The sequence below is a fragment of the Geotrypetes seraphini genome, chromosome 4 (assembly GCF_902459505.1).
Source record: "Geotrypetes seraphini chromosome 4, aGeoSer1.1, whole genome shotgun sequence".
NCBI classification, from domain to species: Eukaryota; Metazoa; Chordata; class Amphibia; order Gymnophiona; family Dermophiidae; genus Geotrypetes; species Geotrypetes seraphini.
Genome location: NC_047087.1, coordinates 54754784 through 54774941, shown reverse-complemented (window position 1 = coordinate 54774941; position 20158 = coordinate 54754784). Strand labels below are relative to the sequence as shown.

General features: G+C 43.3%; 1 protein-coding gene across 1 annotated transcript in view; it reads right to left on the bottom strand.

Moving 5' to 3' along the window:
* Positions 1-1727: 1727 nt before the first annotated feature.
* NOD2 (nucleotide binding oligomerization domain containing 2) overlaps positions 1728-20158 on the bottom strand; it is a 127974-nt gene continuing 109543 nt past the window's right edge. Inside the window, exons 6-11 of the mRNA XM_033942886.1 lie at positions 18085-18168; positions 16215-16298; positions 12215-12298; positions 10797-10880; positions 10622-10705; positions 1728-1815 (exon numbers count right to left, since the gene is read on the bottom strand). Coding sequence (XP_033798777.1) covers positions 1728-1815; positions 10622-10705; positions 10797-10880; positions 12215-12298; positions 16215-16298; positions 18085-18168 — 508 coding nt within the window. The remainder of the gene's footprint in view (positions 1816-10621; positions 10706-10796; positions 10881-12214; positions 12299-16214; positions 16299-18084; positions 18169-20158) is intronic.

Sequence of the window (20158 nt, the reverse complement as noted above, 5' to 3'; positions counted from 1 at the left end):
ATCCCCGCGACCACTGTTCCCACCCCATCCCCGTCCTCGTGATCACTGTCGCAGCATCCATACAAGCCTCAGAACTGCAATATTTAGCTTATTCCTTCCTTATAAATCAAAATTCTGGCTGCTGAACTAGAGAAAGAGATGTTCAGCTGGCAGGGCTTTGTTTATAAATTTTTATCAACACAACTAATATACTACTTTATCCTAAAGCAAAAAAATAAAATAAATATAAATATAAATGTTTTTTTCTACCTTTGTTGTCTGGTTTCTGCTTTCCTCATCTTCTCATTTATTTCCTTCTATCCACTGTGCCTTCTCTGTCTCTTCTATATGCTCTGTTACTGTGCCTCTCCCTTCCATCTCTCCCTCCACACCTCCCCCCCCCCAATTGGTCTGGCACCCATCTTCTTCCCTCTGCTCCCCCCATAATCTGGAATCTGTCTCTTCCCCAGTTCCCTTCAGCATCTGTTCCTCCCCACCCGACCTTCCCCAGTTCCCTTCAGCGTCTGTTTCTCCCTACCCCACCTTCCCCAGTTCCCTTCAGCGTCTGTTTCTCCCTACCCCACCTTCCCCCGTTCCCTTCAGCATCTGTTCCCCTCTACCCCACTTTCCTTCAGTGTCTGTTCCTCCCCACCCCACCTTCCCCAGTTCCCTTCAGCGTCTGTTCCTCTCCATCCCACCTTCCCCAGGTCCCTTCAGCGACTGTTATTCTCCACCCCACCTTTCCTCCCTTTCTCCCTCCCTGCCCCTTACCTTCGCGGAAGGCAATTTCTAAATTTGCTTTCTACGAGCAGCTTGGGTGTTGAAGTTATGTGTGGCTGCAAGAAAGGTCGTCTCTGATGCAACTTCCGGTTGCGTCACAGATGACCTTTATGGCCTGATGCTCCCGGGCTGCAGACTGAATTCCACCCCCGACAGACCCCCACAACCCTAATCCTAACCCCCCTCCGACTCCAATCCCTCATGTCGGGCCCCCTTGAACCCTCCTGGTGGCTACCTGTACTATTCATGATGGTTCAGGGGGTGTCCAGTGGAGTTAGCTGCTAGGGGTGTATATTGTGCATATTGACCATCCTGGGCTCTTTGGGGAGGATGGGATAGAAGACTAGATTAGGGAGCAAAGCAGATTTTCTCTGCTCCAGTATTACCCTCTTCCTTCCTGTTTCCTAGATAGGACAGAGCAGGATAAATAAAAGGAAGAGAGAAGCAACTTTTCTCTCCTTGCTATGTACACTCCCACAATGTCCCTTCACTTCCTGTCCCCTGCATAATGCTATCTCTGAGAGGTGGGGGAGTGCTCTTGCAGGAAACAGCTGGGATCTCTGATAACGGTATAGTTAACCAACACTGCCTACTCCTCTATGCATGCCAGATAATGGGGTTTATAGCTTGTACGAGTAGAGCACACTATATTTTAATAGATAGGTTTTTTAATAAGTTCACTAGGTTTGAATATCCATAACCAGTTAACACTTGTATGGTATAGAGGATCTAAAATCATCCTGTGTACTGAAAGAAGAGATGACCAAGTTGGTGAAGTCATCTGATCAAATCACTTGTGAATGATCCATAAGATGCCAGCATAGGCTGACAAGACTCAGCTGGAATGTCAGTTGACATTTTTCTTCCAGCAAGCTGCAAAAGGTTTTAATATTATTATTTCATTTTACATGCAGTTAGTAATACTTGTCTGTATTTAGCCCTTTTAAACATACATATAAAAGTCAGTCTTACTTTAGTACTTTCAAGCTTGAATTTTTGAAAAGTGCTCTTGCAAAGGAGAATGCATCTTCATCTACAATTCTGTTCTCTTCCAGGCTGCCAGAAAGAAGAAAAATGATTTTAAAATTATAATTAACATATAAACAATAATGGAGCCAAATTCCAAAGGATTGTATATAGAAATAAAACAAAAACATAAATGAAATAATGTGATACTTTTTTATGGACTAAATGATTTTTTTAAAATTAGCTTTTGAAAGTAACCCTTCTTGGGGTTGCCGAGAGGCAACTAGAAATAAAGAGCAAGACAAGGAGGAAACAGCAGGACCCAGAGGGCTATCAAAGAACAAAAAAGCGGGCAGAGGACGGGATAGACACACCACAGGAGGCAACACGTGAGGAGACCAGCAGGAGCAACAAATCAAGAGTAGATCCAAAAGAAAAGGTAACAAACTGGGACTTAAATTGCCTATATACAAATGCTAGGAGCCTAAGGACTAAAATGGGGGAGCTAGAAGTTATAGCCGGAAATAAGGACATAGACATAATAGGAATCACAGAGACATGGTGGACAGAGGACAACAAATGGGATGTGGCCCTTCCAGGGTATAAACTCTACAGGAAGGACAGAGCACACAAAAAGGGGGGAGGAATAGCACTGTATATAAAGGACTCCATTCCTTCATCCAGAACAGAAACAACAATAAGGGCAGACAGTCTGGAGTCACTATGGGTTAAGTTAACAGGAGGGGAAGGAGCTGACATCAAATTGGGATTGTACTATCGCCCACCAGGACAGTCAGAAGCAAACGACCTGGAACTGGAGGCCGAACTGAGGCAGGTGTGCAAAAGTGGAAGGGTGGTAGTTATGGGGGATTTCAACTATCCGGGAATAGACTGGGACATTGGGCACTTAAACTGCACGAGAGAAACTAAATTCCTAGAGGCGATAAGGGACTGTTTCATGGAGCAGCTGGTCACAGAACCAACGCGAGGGGATGCCACTCTAGACCTAATCCTCAACGGGCTAGAAGGACCCGCAAAGGAAGTGGTGGTAATAGCACCATTAGGGAACAGTGATCACAACATGATCCAGTACAAATTAAACATGGGAACATCAAAGGTGAAAAGAACCAAAACGACAGCACTCAACTTCAGAAAGGGAAACTACAAGGACATGAGGAAAATGGTAGGAAAAAAGCTCAGCAGCAACTCAGGGAAGGTGAAGACCGTAAAGGAAGCCTGGACACTGCTTAAAGGCACAGTGCTCGAGGCACAAGACCTGTGCGTCCCAAAGTTTAGGAAAGGGTGCAAAAAAAATCGAACTAGAAACCCAGCATGGATAACATCTGTGGTTAAAAAGGCGATAAGCGACAAGAAATCATCCTTTAAGAAATGGAAAAAGGATCCAACAAAGGAAAACTAGAAAGAGCACAAAAGACACCAGAAAGAATGTCATCGAGAGGTCAGGAAGGCAAAGAGAGAATATGAGGAAAGACTGGCAGGAGAAGCAAGAAACTTCAAACCCTTCTTCAGGTATGTGAAAGGGAAACAACCAGCCAGAGAGGAAGTGGGACCACTGGACGACGGAGACAGGAAAGGAGCGATAAAGGAGGAAAAAGAGATAGCTGAAAGGTTAAACAAATTCTTCTCGTCGGTCTTCACCAGAGAGGACACATCCAATATCCCAGAACCCGAGGTGATTATAAACAGAGAACACGACGAAAGGCTGGTACAACTAGAGGTAAGCAAAGAGGATGTCCTCAGACAGATAGACAGACTAAAGAGCGACAAATCACCAGGCCCGGACGGCATCCACCCAAGGGTACTAAAAGAACTGAGAAACGAAATAGCAGAGACACTTCGCCAAATATGTAACCTCTCCCTAAAAACTGGGGAGATCCCAGAGGACTGGAAAATAGCAAATATCACGCCCATCTTTAAGAAGGGATCAAGGGGTGACCCGGGAAACTACAGGCCTGTGAGCTTGACCTCGGTTCCTGGAAAGATGATGGAAGCAATGGTAAAGGACACAATCTGCGAACATATAGAAAACAATGGACAACTGAAGGCGAGCCAGCATGGCTTCTGCAAGGGAAGGTCGTGCCTCACGAACTTGCTGTACTTCTTTGAGGGAATAAACAGTCAGATGGATAAGGGTGAATCCATAGACATCATTTATCTTGACTTCCAAAAAGCCTTCGACAAGGTACCTCACGAACGGCTACTTAAAAAACTGTGGAACCACGGGGTGCAAGGGGATATCTACCGATGGATCAAACACTGGCTAGCGGGCAGGAAACAGAGGGTTGGAGTCAAGGGCCAATACTCAGATTGGCAATGGGTCACGAGCGGAGTTCCGCAGGGGTCGGTGCTGGGACCTCTACTATTCAATATATTTATTAACGATCTGGAGACGGGGACAAAATGTGAGGTTATCAAATTTGCTGATGACACCAAACTCTGCAGCAGGGTTAGAAACACGGAAGACTGCGAAGACCTACAAAGGGACCTAACGAGACTGGAAGACTGGGCAAAAAAGTGGCAAATGAGTTTTAACGTAGAGAAATGCAAGGTCATGCATGTAGGGAAAAAGAACCCGATGTTCAACTACAAAATGGGGGGAACACTGCTAGGGGTGAGTAACCTGGAAAGGGACCTGGGGGTGATGGTCAACTCATCACTGAAACCATCGGCGCAATGTGCGACAGCCTCAAAGAAAGCAAACAGAATGCTGGGCATCATCAAAAAGGGTATCACAACCCTGACGAAGGAAGTCATCATGCCGCTGTATCGCGCAATGGTGCGCCCACAACTGGAGTACTGTGTTAAATACTGGTCGCCGTACCTTAAGAAGGACATGGCGGTACTCGAGAGAGTGCAGAGGAGGGCGACTAAGCTGATAAAAGGTATGGAAAATTTTCCATACGCTGACAGGTTAAAAATGCTGGGGCTGTTCTCCCTGGAGAAGAGGAGACTTAGAGGGGACATGATAGAAACCTTCAAAATCCTAAAGGGCATAGAGAGAGTAAATAAGGACAGATTCTTCAAACTGAGAGGAGCCACAAGCACTAGGGGTCACTCGGAGAAATTGAAAGGGGACAGGTTTAGAACAAATGCTAGAAAATTATTTTTTACGCAGAGGGTGGTAGACACATGGAACGCGCTTCCGGAGGAAGTGATAGGCCAGAACTCTGTACAGGGATTCAAGAAGGGTTTGGATAGGTTCCTGGAGGATAAAGGGATAGAGGGGTACAGATAGAACTTGAGGTAGGTTATAGAAGTGGTCAGAAACCACTTCACAGGTCGCAGACCTGATGGACCGCCGCGGGAGCGGGCCGCTGGGCGAGATGGACCTCGGTTTGACCCAGTGGAGGCAACTTCTTATGTTCTAATGTTCTTCAGATCAGATTAGAAACCATATTCGGTCTTCAAATTACAAAGGGCTCCTTTTACAAAGGTGCGCTAGCGTTTTTAGCGCACGCACCAGATTAGTGTGCGCTACCCGAAAAACTACCGCCTGCTCAAGAGAAGGTAGTAGAGGTTAGCACGCGCAGCATTTTAGCGCACGCAATTCCGAGCATTAAGGCCCTAATGCACCTTTGTAAAAGGAGCCCAGAGTCTTTCTTTATAAAGACACAATTATTTTTGTTTTTATTTTTTTAATATCCGAAGAGTGAAGTAGTCGTCTAGTAGTTAGAATAGCTGGCTGGCACCCAGCAAAATCAGGTTCAAATCCTACTACTCTTTGGATTGTCAGACAATTCACTTACACCCCCCCCCCCCCCTCTTCCCATTGTCTCAGGTACAAAATTAGAATGTAAATGAGCTATTACTGAAAAGTTGTGCGCTAAATTAAAAAAATATATATTTGGCATTGGAAACTTCCATTCATGGATAAAACAGAGTTGCTTACTTGGAACAGCTGTTCTCTTAAATTCAAAAGATGGCTACAAGTCTTTGCTAAACTCCACAACAACATATGTTCCAGAGTTTTCTGCAAAGGCCTAAAAGCCTTACTAAGTATATGTGAGTGTCCATGCTGCTGCAACCCTGCTGTTTTCCTAAATTCTGATATGTTTTGACTTGGGCAGGAATAGCTCCAAAGAAGGAAAGACGAGGGAGTTGAAGGGATCCTGGGGAAAAAAAAGTGTTGGCTGGATTACTAAGCTGAAAAAGCCTAGCAGCTAGAAGAACTCCAGAAACCTTTTCAAACAGAGCATGGGCTTTCATTATGCACCCTCAATACTCAGGCTATGAGGACCAGAAACTTATTGGTGTGAAGAACTGTTCTACATGATTAGAATTGAGCAAGATCCTGATTTGATCATTTATTTCAAGGAAAGGTCTCACAGGAGCTGAAACCAGTTGTCTTAGCCATGCCTTCAATTTACAGATGGCACCAAAAAGAGGGAATGGAAATGAGAGGGTTATGGGTGGATTGGGGGCAGTCCTCAAATTACACATGTCAATATAGACTAAGGAACTTCCACCTTATAAGGTATTTATTCACTTATTTTTTCAGATATGCAGACATTTGTAATGATTTTCATGGACCTCAGACCACCCACCTCCACCGTTATAATATGTGTTTTAAACGGGGAGAATTGTGAGTATAACTCCTCACCGGTCCAATTTTAAAATCTTTACTAAATCAATCTATTTTTCAATTTTTCAATCTTTTAGATCAATTTTCAATCTGTTAGATTCATAACAACTTGAGATTGTACTTATCTCTAAATGCAGCACTAGGACCCGACATGTTTTACTTCCGCTTCGTCAGGGATCCATGCTGCGAATAAACAATATCTCAATCAGTACAATATAAGCAATATCCTACTTTGAAAACTATTTTTATCCCATTTTTACATTTACTCACCATAAGCCGCTCATACACACCGCTCTAAAGTTTAACAGCAAGATGGCGGCGGCGTCTTTGCTAATGTTATTTAAAGAGCTGTTAATACTAAGACCAACCCCCCTACGTCACACTCTAATCCAATCATACTCAAGATGTAAATTTAAAGGGGAATCCCCATCCAAACACCCGGAGAATCAATAGAGCGTAGACCACTCTATTTCAGCATTTAAGCCCATTGGCTCCACCGTATTGAGCCGATGGATCCACCGTTGTTCCTTAACATTCAAAGCTGCTTCACTGTTTCCACCCACCCTCCCTTCCCCTATGTCATCAATGATTCTCCATCTTAAATCTAATATGGAATGATTAAACTCCAAGATATGTTGAACCATCGGAGCCTCTCTCTTTTTATTCTTTATACGGGACTTATGCTCTGTTAAACGAAGCTTCACAGATCTGCTAGTCCTGCCTATGTAAACTAGATCGCAGGGGCATATGATTGCATAAATCACTCCCCTGCTATTGCAGTCAGTGATGGTTCTTGACTCTATTATTACATGTTTTCTTGGTACCTCCCACCTCATCCCCTCAATGGTGTTTTTACACCACTGACACTTGCCACATGCCTGATGCCTACCCTGTTTTATTTTTACATGATCATGAAATTTCTTAAAATTTAACAATTGCCCAATGGTTTTTCCCCTCTGAAACGCTATCATGGGAAACTCTTTTAGACTAGGATGAAGACTCAATATATGCCAGTGCCTCCTGGGCGATTGTTAAATTTTAAGAAATTTCATGATCATGTAAAAATAAAACAGGGTAGGCATCAGGCATGTGGCAAGTGTCAGTGGTGTAAAAACACCATTGAGGGGATGAGGTGGGAGGTGCCAAGAAAACATGTAATAATAGAGTCAAGATCCATCACTGACTGCAATAGCAGGGGAGTGATTTATGCAATCATATGCCCCTGCGATCTAGTTTACATAGGCAGGACTAGCAGATCTGTGAAGCTTCGTTTAACAGAGCATAAGTCCCGTATAAAGAATAAAAAGAGAGAGGCTCCGATGGTTCAACATATCTTGGAGTTTAATCATTCCATATTAGATTTAAGATGGAGAATCATTGATGACATAGGGGAAGGGAGGGTGGGTGGAAACAGTGAAGCAGCTTTGAATGTTAAGGAACAACGGTGGATCCATCGGCTCAATACGGTGGAGCCAATGGGCTTAAATGCTGAAATAGAGTGGTCTACGCTCTATTGATTCTCCGGGTGTTTGGATGGGGATTCCCCTTTAAATTTACATCTTGAGTATGATTGGATTAGAGTGTGACGTAGGGGGGTTGGTCTTAGTATTAACAGCTCTTTAAATAACATTAGCAAAGACGACGACGCCATCTTGCTGTTAAACTTTAGAGCGGGGTGTATGAGCGGCTTATGGTGAGTAAATGTAAAAATGGGATAAAAATAGTTTTCAAAGTAGGATATTGCTTATATTGTACTGATTGAGATATTGTTTATTCGCAGCATGGATCCCTGACAAAGCGGAAGCGAAACATGTCGGGTCCTAGTGCTGCATTTAGAGATAAGTACAATCTCAAGTTGTTATGAATCTAACAGATTGAAAATTGATCTAAAAGATTGAAAAATTGAAAAATAGATTGATTTAGTAAAGATTTTAAAATTGGACCGGTGAGGAGTTATACTCACAATTCTCCCCGTTTAAAACACATATTATAACGGTGGAGGTGGGTGGTCTGAGGTCCATGAAAATCATTACAAATGTCTGCATATCTGAAAAAATAAGTGAATAAATACCTTATAAGGAGGAAGTTGCTTGGGATGTGATTGAGCAGGTATCATTGAAGTTATTCCCAAGAATAAATACTTAGCCTATCTTTGTGTTTCAAATATAGACTAAGGGGCATCCATGACTAACTTTAGGTGCGAGGATTTACAGCATGTTTCCATTGGTGCAAATAGATGCACCTAAAGTTAGGGATGGATCCTGGGCATAAGCACTATTTTATAAACTGCGCCTAACTTTAAGATGGTTTATAGAATACCACGCAATGTTCTTTTCCCCCAGTGCTGATTTTTTTTCAGGTGCCATATATAAAATTAGGTCCCATGTGTGCAAATTTGGATATTCGTATATCATATGTAGGAGAGTGCCGGGGTCCTAATGCAAGACCAGCATGAATTGGTTGTAGCTAAATTCCATTTCCAGAATTTAATTGGGGTCCATAAAGATTGGTGATAAAGGAAAAACAGGAGGTAAGGATCTTGGACTTCTTGATCAGAATTTTGACAATTTGAAAACTAGGACAACACATCCAACTGCTGTAACCATAATGTCCCCTGTGTTTTCCAAACCCCATGCCACCTTCCCATCCTGGGGATTTGTGTGAACCATCTTATGATCAAGAAGTTAAACAAGATATTTCTTTGTTAGATATGTGGAAGTCATTTTCTCATATGAAAACCAGTGAACTAGTTCTGTAGTTTTTCTAAGCAAGCCTCAAATAAAATTCAGGAAGTAGATTCTAGACTTAATTCTTTGAATAGTGTTGGTAGGTTCATTTCAGCTCCATGTATTTACTTTGGAGACTATAGGGGCTACTGCTCTTAAAGAAGACATCTCTACACTATATATGTGAGGTACTAAGTATTGTTTTAAGTATAACAATTTGCAAATATTAAATATTCCTGTTATGGGATTGCTTTCTCCTGAGATCTTAGTCAGAAAATATTTGAAGGAGGTACTATCACTTTCAAATGTAAATCAGATCCTTATTTCTAATGTATCCTACCTTCTAAACTTCTAAAAGAGGTAGAAGGAGTGGTTTTTGATGTGCTGAAGGCTGCAGAGGATTTTGATCCTACAACATTTCTTGAAATATCTCAGGATGCTATTCATGATAAAATTTCAGTTTTGAAGTATTAAGAACATAAGAATTGCCGCTGCTGGGTCAGACCAGTGGTCCATCATGCCCAGCAGTCCACTCACGCGGCGGACCTCTGGTCAAAGACCAGCACCCTAACTGAGACTAGCCCTACCTGCATACGTTCCGGTTCAGCAGGAACTTGTCTAACTTTGTCTTGAATCCCTGGAGGGTGTTCTCCCCTATGACAGACTCCAGAAGAGCGTTCCAGTTTTCTACCACTCTCTGGGTGAAGAAGAACTTTCTTAGGTTCATACGGAATCTTATTACTTTAGAAAAAATATTTCCTTGTGGGCAAAAAAAAAATCAATATTTTTGGGGATGTGACTAGAGCTACCCTGTAAAGCATTCCTTTAACTGATGCCACAGACACTTGCTTTAGAACCTAAGATTATTAAATAATGAGATTCACTAATCTCCACCATATATAGGAAGGGAGCTGAGGTACTTCTGAAAGCAAACAGAGAAGAGGGTGTTTCTGTAGTTCCCTATCAAAGGAAGGAGAAAAGAAACCACAGTGTGATGCTGAACTGTACAGAGAAGATAGCACCCCTGGACTCTCATCCCATAGCATGAAAAGAAATGGGACAGAAAGTATGATTTTGTAAAGAAATAACAATAAGAACATAAGAACATAAGAAGTTGCCTCCACCGGGATCAGACCAGAGGTCCATCGCACCCAGCGGTCCGCACCCGCGGCGGCCCATCAGGTCCATGACCTGTCAAGTGTTCCCTGCCCTAAAAAAACCTATCCTTACTTCTATCTGTATCCCTCAATCCCCTTTTCCTTCAAGAATTTATCCAAACCTTCTTTGAATCCCTGTAGTGTCTTCTGCCCCACCACTACCTCCGGGAGTGCGTTCCATGTGTCCACCACTCTCTGGGTGAAGAAGAACTTCCTGGCATTGGTTCTAAACCTATCCCCTTTCAGTTTCTCCGAGTGCCCCCTTGTACTTGTTGTTCCCCACAGTCTGAAGAATCTGTCCCTGTCTACCTTATCTATGCCTTTCAGGATCTTGAAAGTTTGTAAAATGATATAGCAAGATTTCTCATTAATACATAATTAAGACAAAACAATTTTAAATATGTACTTACCAAAGTTCTTCTAACACTGTGTTCCTCTCTAGCATCAAAGCTAGTGCTTGAGCACCAATACTTCCAATATCATTACCAACTAGACTAGACAAATCAAAGACAACAGTAAATTAAGGATAAAACTTAGTTTTGCATAGTTTGTGCATGGAAAAAAGAATTGTATTCTAGCTTTTACCTCAGCCAGATTAAGCTTCTGTTGCCATGCAGAGCTTCTGCAATTGCTTGTGCTCCATTATCACCAATTCTGTTTCCCCAAAGCCTAAAAATTCCAGACAATTAAATTAAACCACAACAAAAATATTTTACTACCATAAATTTAAGTAATTGAAGGGAAAGGGATGTACAGAAGTCATCACCTCTGCATTCTACAAATGTGGTCTACAGCAAAAAGCCTTATCGAAAGAAGAACCTGAAGTTGTATGTTCCAGTGCAATAGAGATGTTATGCTGAACTGCAGGGTTGTCCATCTGTGCACGTGAGCATACTGCAGAAGATGTCAATCACAGCTTTTCAGCTCCTCCTCCTTCTCCAAGCTCTCTGCTGCCCACTTCAATTCTTCCTTCTGAAAGCAAGCATGAAGGTGTCTTGCTGATCTGCTCCAGTTATTTCTTTATTGTTTTGTGGGGGAGGGGTTAGATTTTTTGCTTTATTCGAGGTTCTTACATGGCTTCAAGGACTGCTGTGCCTGCTTGAAGAGGAGCACACATTTAAGGGGAAATTCTATAAACGGTGTCCCGATTGTAGGCAGTGGTAGGCATCCTACTGCTGTCTAATCAGCCAATTGGAATGCACGTTTAAAAAAAAAAAACAAAACAACCTGAGGCAGGCAGCTTATACTGGAGGTGTTTCATGAGCCTAAGGAGGCGCGTAGGGCCACCTAAGCTTGTGCTAGGCATGGGTGAGGTTTCACCCAGAAGTGGCCCTAGGTGGCCCTAGGCATCTCCCTAGGGCCGCAATAGGCACCTGAAATGTAGGACAGCAAAATGCTGGTCTATGTTTTTTTCTTTTTTAATTATTTATATACCACTTATATCCTATGTGGTTTACATTCAGGTACTTTATCATATTTCCCTAACTGTCCCAGTGGGCTCAAACTCTATCTAGTATACCTGGGGCAATGAGGGGATTAAGTGACTTACCCAGGGTCACAAGGAGCAGCAAGGGATTTTATATAGATATAGATAGATAGATAGATCTAACCTCTGTACATGACTGCATGGTCAGAAGTCAAATAACATTAGCTATTGACACTATAGGTAGGCTTTGAAGCTAAGAAGATTCCTAGTTCTTGTACTTTAAAAGCAGAATTATATATAATGTCCTGGCATACTAACAATTTCTACAAAGAGATTTCGGGCTTTCAGATTTCTGACTGGAAAGAGCAGATTGCTGGGCCAACTAATTGGCCTTAATAATAGTAGCAGTTGTATTTAACTCATATTCCCTTCACTTTTTTTTTTTTTCATTTAGGTTTCCCTTACCTCTCGGATGATTACAATATTTTGACATTTGGTTACAATATTAAGTATTACAATAGGACAACTTCAAAATTAAGCTTAAATATCTCATCATTACTTATCAAACATCACTCACCCTAAAAACTGGATGGATTTGTTTACTTTTAATCCTGTGGCTATTGCTTCAGCTCCATCTGCAGTGATGTAATTGTTTCCCAATCTTCAACAACAATAAGAATTTATTATTATAGTGCTACACAGAGCTGTATATTAAACATGCAAGAGACAGTCCCTGCTCGATAGGACACATGCCAAAGAATTTTTAAAATATGCATCTATAGCCCATGTTTTACTCCTGACAGAATTCTGCCCACCCCTGTTCCTGTCCACTCCTCCTCCCCCCACGCGGGTCTGACCTCTCCCTCTCTAGCCAACCCCCCACCTGAGATCCAACATACCTGCAACCTCCCAAAAAAGCAGCAGTGGCAGCAGATGGCTGGAAAAGACAGTGTTGTGAAAAAGCAGCTTGAGAGCCGGTCCTGCTGGGATTTTTTCTCTGCCATATCACTTCCTGCAGATGAATGATACGGTAGAGGGAAGGCCCCAGCAGGGCTGGCCGCAAGCAACCTGTACACAGTGCTGCTTCTGCTGGCTGACTGCCACCACTACTGCTGCTTTGGGATGTCCGCAGGTTATGTCGCATCTCACAGAGTAGAGGGGGGTCAGTCGGAGAGAGGCCAGACTCGGGGGGGAGGGAGACATGGATGCTAGACCACAATTGGGGGGGGGGGGAAGGAGGACACATGAATGCTAGGCCTGTGGGGAGGGAAAAGGAAGAGAAAGAGACATGGATTCTAGACTGTAAGGGGGGAGGGGAGAGGAAGGGACATGGATCCTGGACTGCAAGTGTGTGTGGGGGGGGAGGGGAGGGGACATAGATGCTGGTCTGCAAGTATGTGTGGGGAGGGGAGTGGACATGGATGATGGACCAGTAAGTATAAGGAAAAGGGGGTGAGAAGGAAACCCAGGTCAGAAAGAGGGTTGGGAAGGAAGAGTTTCTCATAGAGAGCGGGAGGGAGAGAGAGAGAGAGATGCCATACTATGGGGAGTGGGGAAGGAATTCAGGGTGCAAGCAAAACTGGTGGTGAGTAGGATGAGGGGATATGGATGTTGGACCCACAAGGGGGGTAGCAAGGGGTTGGTAGAGAGAGGAAGAGGGTGGGAAGGGAAGAAGAGATTCTTAGCCAGTGGAGAGAGGGAGAGAGAGATGCCAGAATATGGGTGCCAAGGAGGGGATTCAGGGTGTAAGTGAGAGAGAGCTGGGATTTAGAGGGAAATAGAACTGCAGTTGTTGTGAGAGAGGGAAATGAGGGGCCACATCTAGAGAGCCTCTGAGCATGCATGGACGTTGAATAAACTTGACGGGCTGAAGTTAACGCTGAAAGTGGTGAACTGGATTAGAAATTGGTTGACAGGCAGATGCTAGAGGATAGTAGTTAATGGAATTCATTCGGAGGAAGGAAAAGTGAGCAGTGGAGTGCCTCAAGAATCAGTGCTGGGGCTGATTCTGTTCAATATGTTTGTGAGTGAAATTGCTGAAGGATTAAAAAGTAAGGTTTGCCTTTTTGCGGATGATACCAAGATTTGTAACAGAGTGAACACTTTGGTGGGAGTGAAAAGGATCTACAAAAGTTTGAAGAATAGTCTAATGTCTGGCAACTAAAATTCAATACATAGAGTAGAGATCCGAGGGAGCTGTATGGACTGGGGGGATGAGAGGCTGAAATGCATGGATGGGGAAACGAACTTTGGCATGATAGTATTTGAGGATCTGTATCCATAAGGATTCTGGCTGTATAGAGGCATAACCAGTAGAAAAAAAGAGGTGTTGGATTTTCAGAAGGTGTTTGACAAGGTTCCGCATGAACGACTACTTTTGGAAAATTGCAAGCCATGGGATCAAGGGTGAAATGCTCACGTGGATTAAAAACTGGCTGGAGTATAGGAAACAGAGAGTGGGGGTAAATGGACAATACTCGGACTGGAAGAACATCACCAGTGTGGTGCCACAGGGCTCTGAGTTTGGACCCATGCTCTTCAACATCTAAATAAACGATCTGGACATTGGTACGACAAGTGAAGTGATTAAATTTGTGGACAATACGAAGTTATTCAGAGTAGTGAAAACGCAGGGGGATTGCAAAGATTTGCAATGTGACATAATCAGGCTCGAGGAATGGGCATCAACATGGCAGATGAGGTTCAACGTGGATAAGTGTAAAGTGATGCATGTAGGTAACAAAAATCTCATGCATGGATACACGATGTCCAGGGCGGTACTTGGAGAGACATCCCAGGAAAGAGACTTGGAAGTTATGATCAACAAGTCGATGAAGCCGTCCGTGCAGTGGCGGCGAAAAGGGCGAACGGAATACTAGGAATGATAAAGAAGGGGATCACAAACAGATCAGAGAAGGTTATCATGCCGCTGTACTGGGCCATGGTGCGCCCTCACCTGGAGCACTGGTCACCGTACATGAAGAAGGACATGGTACTACTCGAAAGGTTCCAGAGAAGAGCGACTAAGATGGTTAAAGGACTGGAGGAGTTGCCGTACAGCAAAAGATTAGAGAAACTGGACTTCTTCTCCCTCGAACAGAGGAGATTGAGAGGGGACATGATCGAAACATTCAAGGTACTGAAGGGAATAGACTCAGTTAATAAGGACAGGTTGTTCACCCACTTCAAGGTAGGGAGAATGAGAGGATACTCTCTAAAGTTAAAAGCGGATAGATTCCGTACGAACATAAGGAAGTTCTTCATCCAGAGAGTGGTAGAGAACTGGAACGCTCTTCTGGAGTCTGTCATAGGGGAAATCACCCTCCAGGGATTCAAAACAAAGTTAGACAAGTTCCTGCTGAACCGGAATGTACTTAGTTAGGGCTAGTCTCAGTTATGGCGCTGGTCTTTGACCGGAGGGCCGCCGCATGAGCGGACTGCTGGGCACAATGGACCACTGGTCTGACCTAGCAGCGGCAATTCTTATGTTCTTATGCCCCTGTACAGGTCACCTTTGAGGGCCCACTTCAAGAAGACTTGAAGTGGACCAGAGAAAGACAAGAAGATGCACATATGGGGAAAGGATCTTTGGCATGATAGTGGTTGAGGATCTGTAGCCATAAGGATGCTGGGCTGTATCAAGAGAGAGGCATAACTAGTAGAAGAAAAGAGGTGTTGATGCCCCTGTACAGGTCACTGATGAGGCCCCACTTCAAGAAGACTTGAAGCGGACCAGAGAAAGGCAATGAAAATGGTAGGGAGTTTGAGCCAAAAGACATACAAGAAGAGACTTAGCCCAGTGTTCTTCAATCGCCGGTCCGCAGACCAGGGTGATGGGACAAACGTGCGCCAACAAACAAGCGTTGACAATTCAGCACAAGACTTCAGTGTGCCGCAGGAAAACCTTTTAAAGGGCTTCGACAGGGCGTGTGGGGGGGACCCCCCCACTCTACTTAATAGGGATCGCGCTGCCGTGTTGGGAGGAGTGGGGGGTGTAACCCCCCACATTATACTGAAAACTTAACTTTTTCCCTAAAAAATAGGGGAAAAGTTAAGTTTCCAGTATAATGTGGGGTTAAAAACTCCCAACCCCCCCAACACCAGTGCGATCCCTATTAAGTAAAGTGGGGGGAGGGTTCCTCACCAACATCCCCCGTTGGAGCCCTTTAAAAGAAGGTTTTCCTGTGGCACGCTGAAGTCTTGCGCTTAAATGTTGGTGCTTGTTTGTCGGCGCGCATTTGTTTCGTGCGCTCAAGACTATGAACCGCAGACCAGTGCCAGTCCACATAATAATTCTTTATTTCCACCGGTCCATAGGTGTCAAAAGGTTGAAGAACACTGCTCTAGAGGCAGGAGGGACAAGGGAGATATGATACAGATGTTTAAATACTTAAAAGGTATTAATACAGAACCTATTCTTTTCCAGAGAAGAGAAAATGGATTATTGCAGCTCACTGTAATGCAATATTTCAGCTGCACTTCAGAAAAAATTGCAACTGTTATAGAATACTGATGCTAGATTAATTTTTAGTAAATGTCAGTTTGATCAGTTAAAATATTAAGACTGTAAATTTTACCTTAACGCTATGAAATTCTGTTTGTGTTTCAGAAGGTTTGCAAAATAATATGCCGAGCCATCTGTTAAATGGTTGTTGAATAACCTAAATCAGAAATAAAAAGCCTATAAGAAATAAAATGGAAATCAAAACCAAAATGTACCACTCCAGAATCTGCAACGGTAGTTTGCCCCCTTTATAGCACAAAAAATGATATTTTTATTAGTAAGAAATCAACAAAAATGCTTATCATTTGTTCTCCCCAATCTTACCATGTACAGATCCATTTTATTACCAGATGAAAAGTGTAACTTGCTCTTTTCAGCAGGTCTCCAAGTATATAATGCATGTTATCATAAAGGCTCACATACATACGTGGAGGGGTATAATTAAAAAAACATCTAAATTCCCTTTTGGCCTAAGGCCCTAAACGCTAAAAGTAGCAGCAGGGAAAATATTCATTCTCAAAAAAAGGTTGTTCCAGGCGCCCATAGGAAGAGGAGGAGTGCACCTTGGGCAGGAGGGGTTGGGCTCCCTCCTGCCCATATTTTAGGGGAGTGCGTTGTGGCAGGAGGGGTTGGGCTCCGTCCTGCATGTATTTTAGGGGGGTGCGCCATGGGCAGGAGGGGTTGGACTCCCTCGTGCCCATATTTTAAGGACGATGGGGGGTCGCAAGGCTCCCTCCTGCCGGTATTGTGTGGGGGAGGTGGATCGCGATCACGGCAGGAGATATTGGCCATCTCTTCTGCCGCGATCACAATCACCCGAACTGCCACGAACCACAGCAGTTCGGGGAAGATAGCGATCATGGCAGGGGAGATGCGGCATCTCTCCTGCCGCGATCGTTGCAGTGGGGGGTGGGCAGATTGCCGGGGCCGCTGTGCTGATCGTGGCAGCCGCAATCATCTCAGCAGCCCTTTTTCAGAACTTACACCTGTTTTGATTTGGTCTAAGTCAAAATGTATACCATATTTTTCACTCTATAAGACGCACCGGACCATAAGACACACCCTAGATTTAGAGTAGGAAAACAAGAAAAAAAAACATTCTAAACCAAATTGTTCACCCAGCCTCCCTCACTCCCTGCCAGGCTCTGCACCCAACCCCCACACTCCCTGCCAGGCTCTGCACCCTGTCCCCCCTCCCCGCCAGGCTCTGTACCCTGTCCCAACGCCCTGCCCTGTACCCTCTCCCCATCTGTTCGTTTCACAGTCCAATCTTCCTTGCAGTTGCACTAATCCTCTATTTCATCCCATCTTCAACCTGTACTTTCAACTCCATCACTCCACTGCCTTCCTGAATCCATCACCATCCTCTCCTTGTGCTTCCCTATTTCTTGTTATGTCCTCTACACAATAGATGCATCCTATCTCCTTTCTATACCATCTTTGCCCCATCACTGAACTGACCTAGCCCTGTTTTTGTGCCCCCACCTTTCATCTTCGTGCTGAGCCCATCCCCTCCAGCACAGTGGAGCAACCACGAGCAGGCACATGCAGCCGACTTATCACCCATGTGTTCCATGCCGCATGCTCATCTGGGCTCCGTTTCCAACAGCCGCGCTCTTCCAGAAAAGGTATCACAATAAAAGAAGCCCTTTAATTTCCCCAGTATACACGCGGTGTATGGGCTGGCAGGAATGAAGACGACCTCCTCCCCCCCCCCACGGTACTCTTTAATAATATTGCCTGCCTGCCGGCCCTTCCTTTAAAACACCCGCCGCCCCGCAGTACCTTTTTAAACACCCCTGAAGCCTGGTGGTCCAGCGGTGTATAGGCTGGCAGGAGCGCGCCGTCTGCGCTGCTGCCTGGGCCCGCTCCACTTTCTGAATGTATGCAGTCAGTTCTTTTTGGTTACTTCTGTTATTCTGAGTAGCTTCTAAGGTACTTACGCTATCTTCTGAAAGTTCTGCCAGTGAACAGCTTGATCGATTAGAGTGCAGATGCCGCTGTCAGAAATATTATTGTCCCGTAAACTAAACAGATTAAGGGGAAAAAATATCTTCAGTATGCATTCTAGGGTGTCACAGCTAATTCGCTCTTTTAACACATTTTCCATTATGCTGTATACATTGAAAAACCTGCCCTGTGTCTCCATGTTAACAAAAAGACGTAGGGCAGGCTTTTCTGTTTAGATTATGAGTTCAAATTCAATTTATTTAATATACCGCAAATATAAAACCAGAAGGTAAATCTAAGCAGTTTACAATTTATAAAAAAACAAAACACAAATTAAATAAGGTAACCTCTTATTGTTTTACAGGCTCTATTGTTTGATCAGGCTTTTTTGTTTAGCTGTATATATTGAACCATTGTGCAGGTCTGTTGCCAATACATACACTTTAGTAGAACTGTCAAAGGATCTTTTCTTATTTAAAAAATTATAATGGAATATAAGACGTGCACATGAATCTAAAGTCAATGTTTAAAAAGGAAAAAGGGTTGTTATAGATATTCTAGAACTGTTCAAAGGTCCTTTTAATAGCCATTTTATCACGCACTAAACGCTAACACGTCCATGGCCGCGTTAGCATTTAGCCTGCGCTAATATTTAGCGCGCACCTTAGCAAAAGGACCCCTCAGGTAAGTCTGGCTTGTTTACCTATGTTATTTTATTTTGAGTATTGTTATTCAATTTATTGTATTGGTATGTTGTTCCAACAGAGCTGCTATATTCTTATGCTTTACATATATTTCATGAATGATGGAGAGGAGGGGAGAGGTTTTTTTATATATAAGTTTAGAACCTAAGCACACTACCAGGCAGAGCTCTGGGTTTCTGGCCCTGAAATATCTAAGAAAAAGGACCGTTTAAATTAAATTATTAATTTATAGAGCGTGTACGGTTAGATGGACTGGATAGATTATTCGGGTCTTTATCTGCTGTCATCTACTATGTTACTATGTTACTTTTACCATCATCTGGGGGTCACTTGAATTTTTTTAAATGTTAAAATTGGATATTGGATAAAGGTTTGGGAAGCACGTATTTCCAAAATAATCACCAGATCGCTAAGGGCTTCTTTTATTAAGCTGCGGTAAGAACTAGCAGTATGTGCTCACCACAGCTTAAAAGGACTTACCGTGGGATGTGCTGAGGTGTCCCACATTAAATTCCAAATGTGTGCATGTTAAAAAATATTTGCAAAAAAATATTTTTACATTTTTTTAGGGAGAGTTGGCGTTTCTGCACCAATCAGTTAGCACATCTACATTGACACACACCAACTGATTAGGGTGGAATTAGCACCCGAGTCCTTACTACCTACGAAATAGCTGTCGGTGAGGGCTCATATGCTCATTTTAGGTAATGGATGTGGGTTAATAGGTGACCCGTCAAATGCACGCAGGACAAATGCGCACAGACAAATTAGAGGGTGTACCGGGTTAATGGCAACATTTGCATGTGGCCATTAATTCAGAAAAAGGAAAATCAGCCATTTCCTGGCAGAGGTAAAAAATGTATGTTAACTTATCCAATTCTAGTACCACAACAGATTGACACTAAACATATTGCCTAAGTGGAGGAAAAGATCTCAGAGACACCACAATAGGAACATATTTCGTTATCCCAAAATTTTTCAGTGGTGACAGGTCTCTTTCATTGATCAAAAAACCTCCACCCTAATCTATTTGCTATTGTAGTTTTTCTTTTATATTTTCCAATATTTTTATAGCAAATTTGTCATTAATCTTTGTTTAGTTTTATACTTTGTTTATAGCATTATGCTATTAATGTGTCAAAAATGAATGAACAACATCTCAATTTCATTCAGGGACTGCTCAAATGATCTTGCTGCTTTCATTTGCTCTACAACAATATCATAATTCATGAGCACACACATGAAAAATTAGAACACAGTCCCATAAAACAATCCAAAACAGCCAGCCACTTATCTTAAAGGCTCCGGAGGCTCCAAATGGCGGCTGCCCGAATTAAATTAACAGTCCAGTGTTCGACGGGTC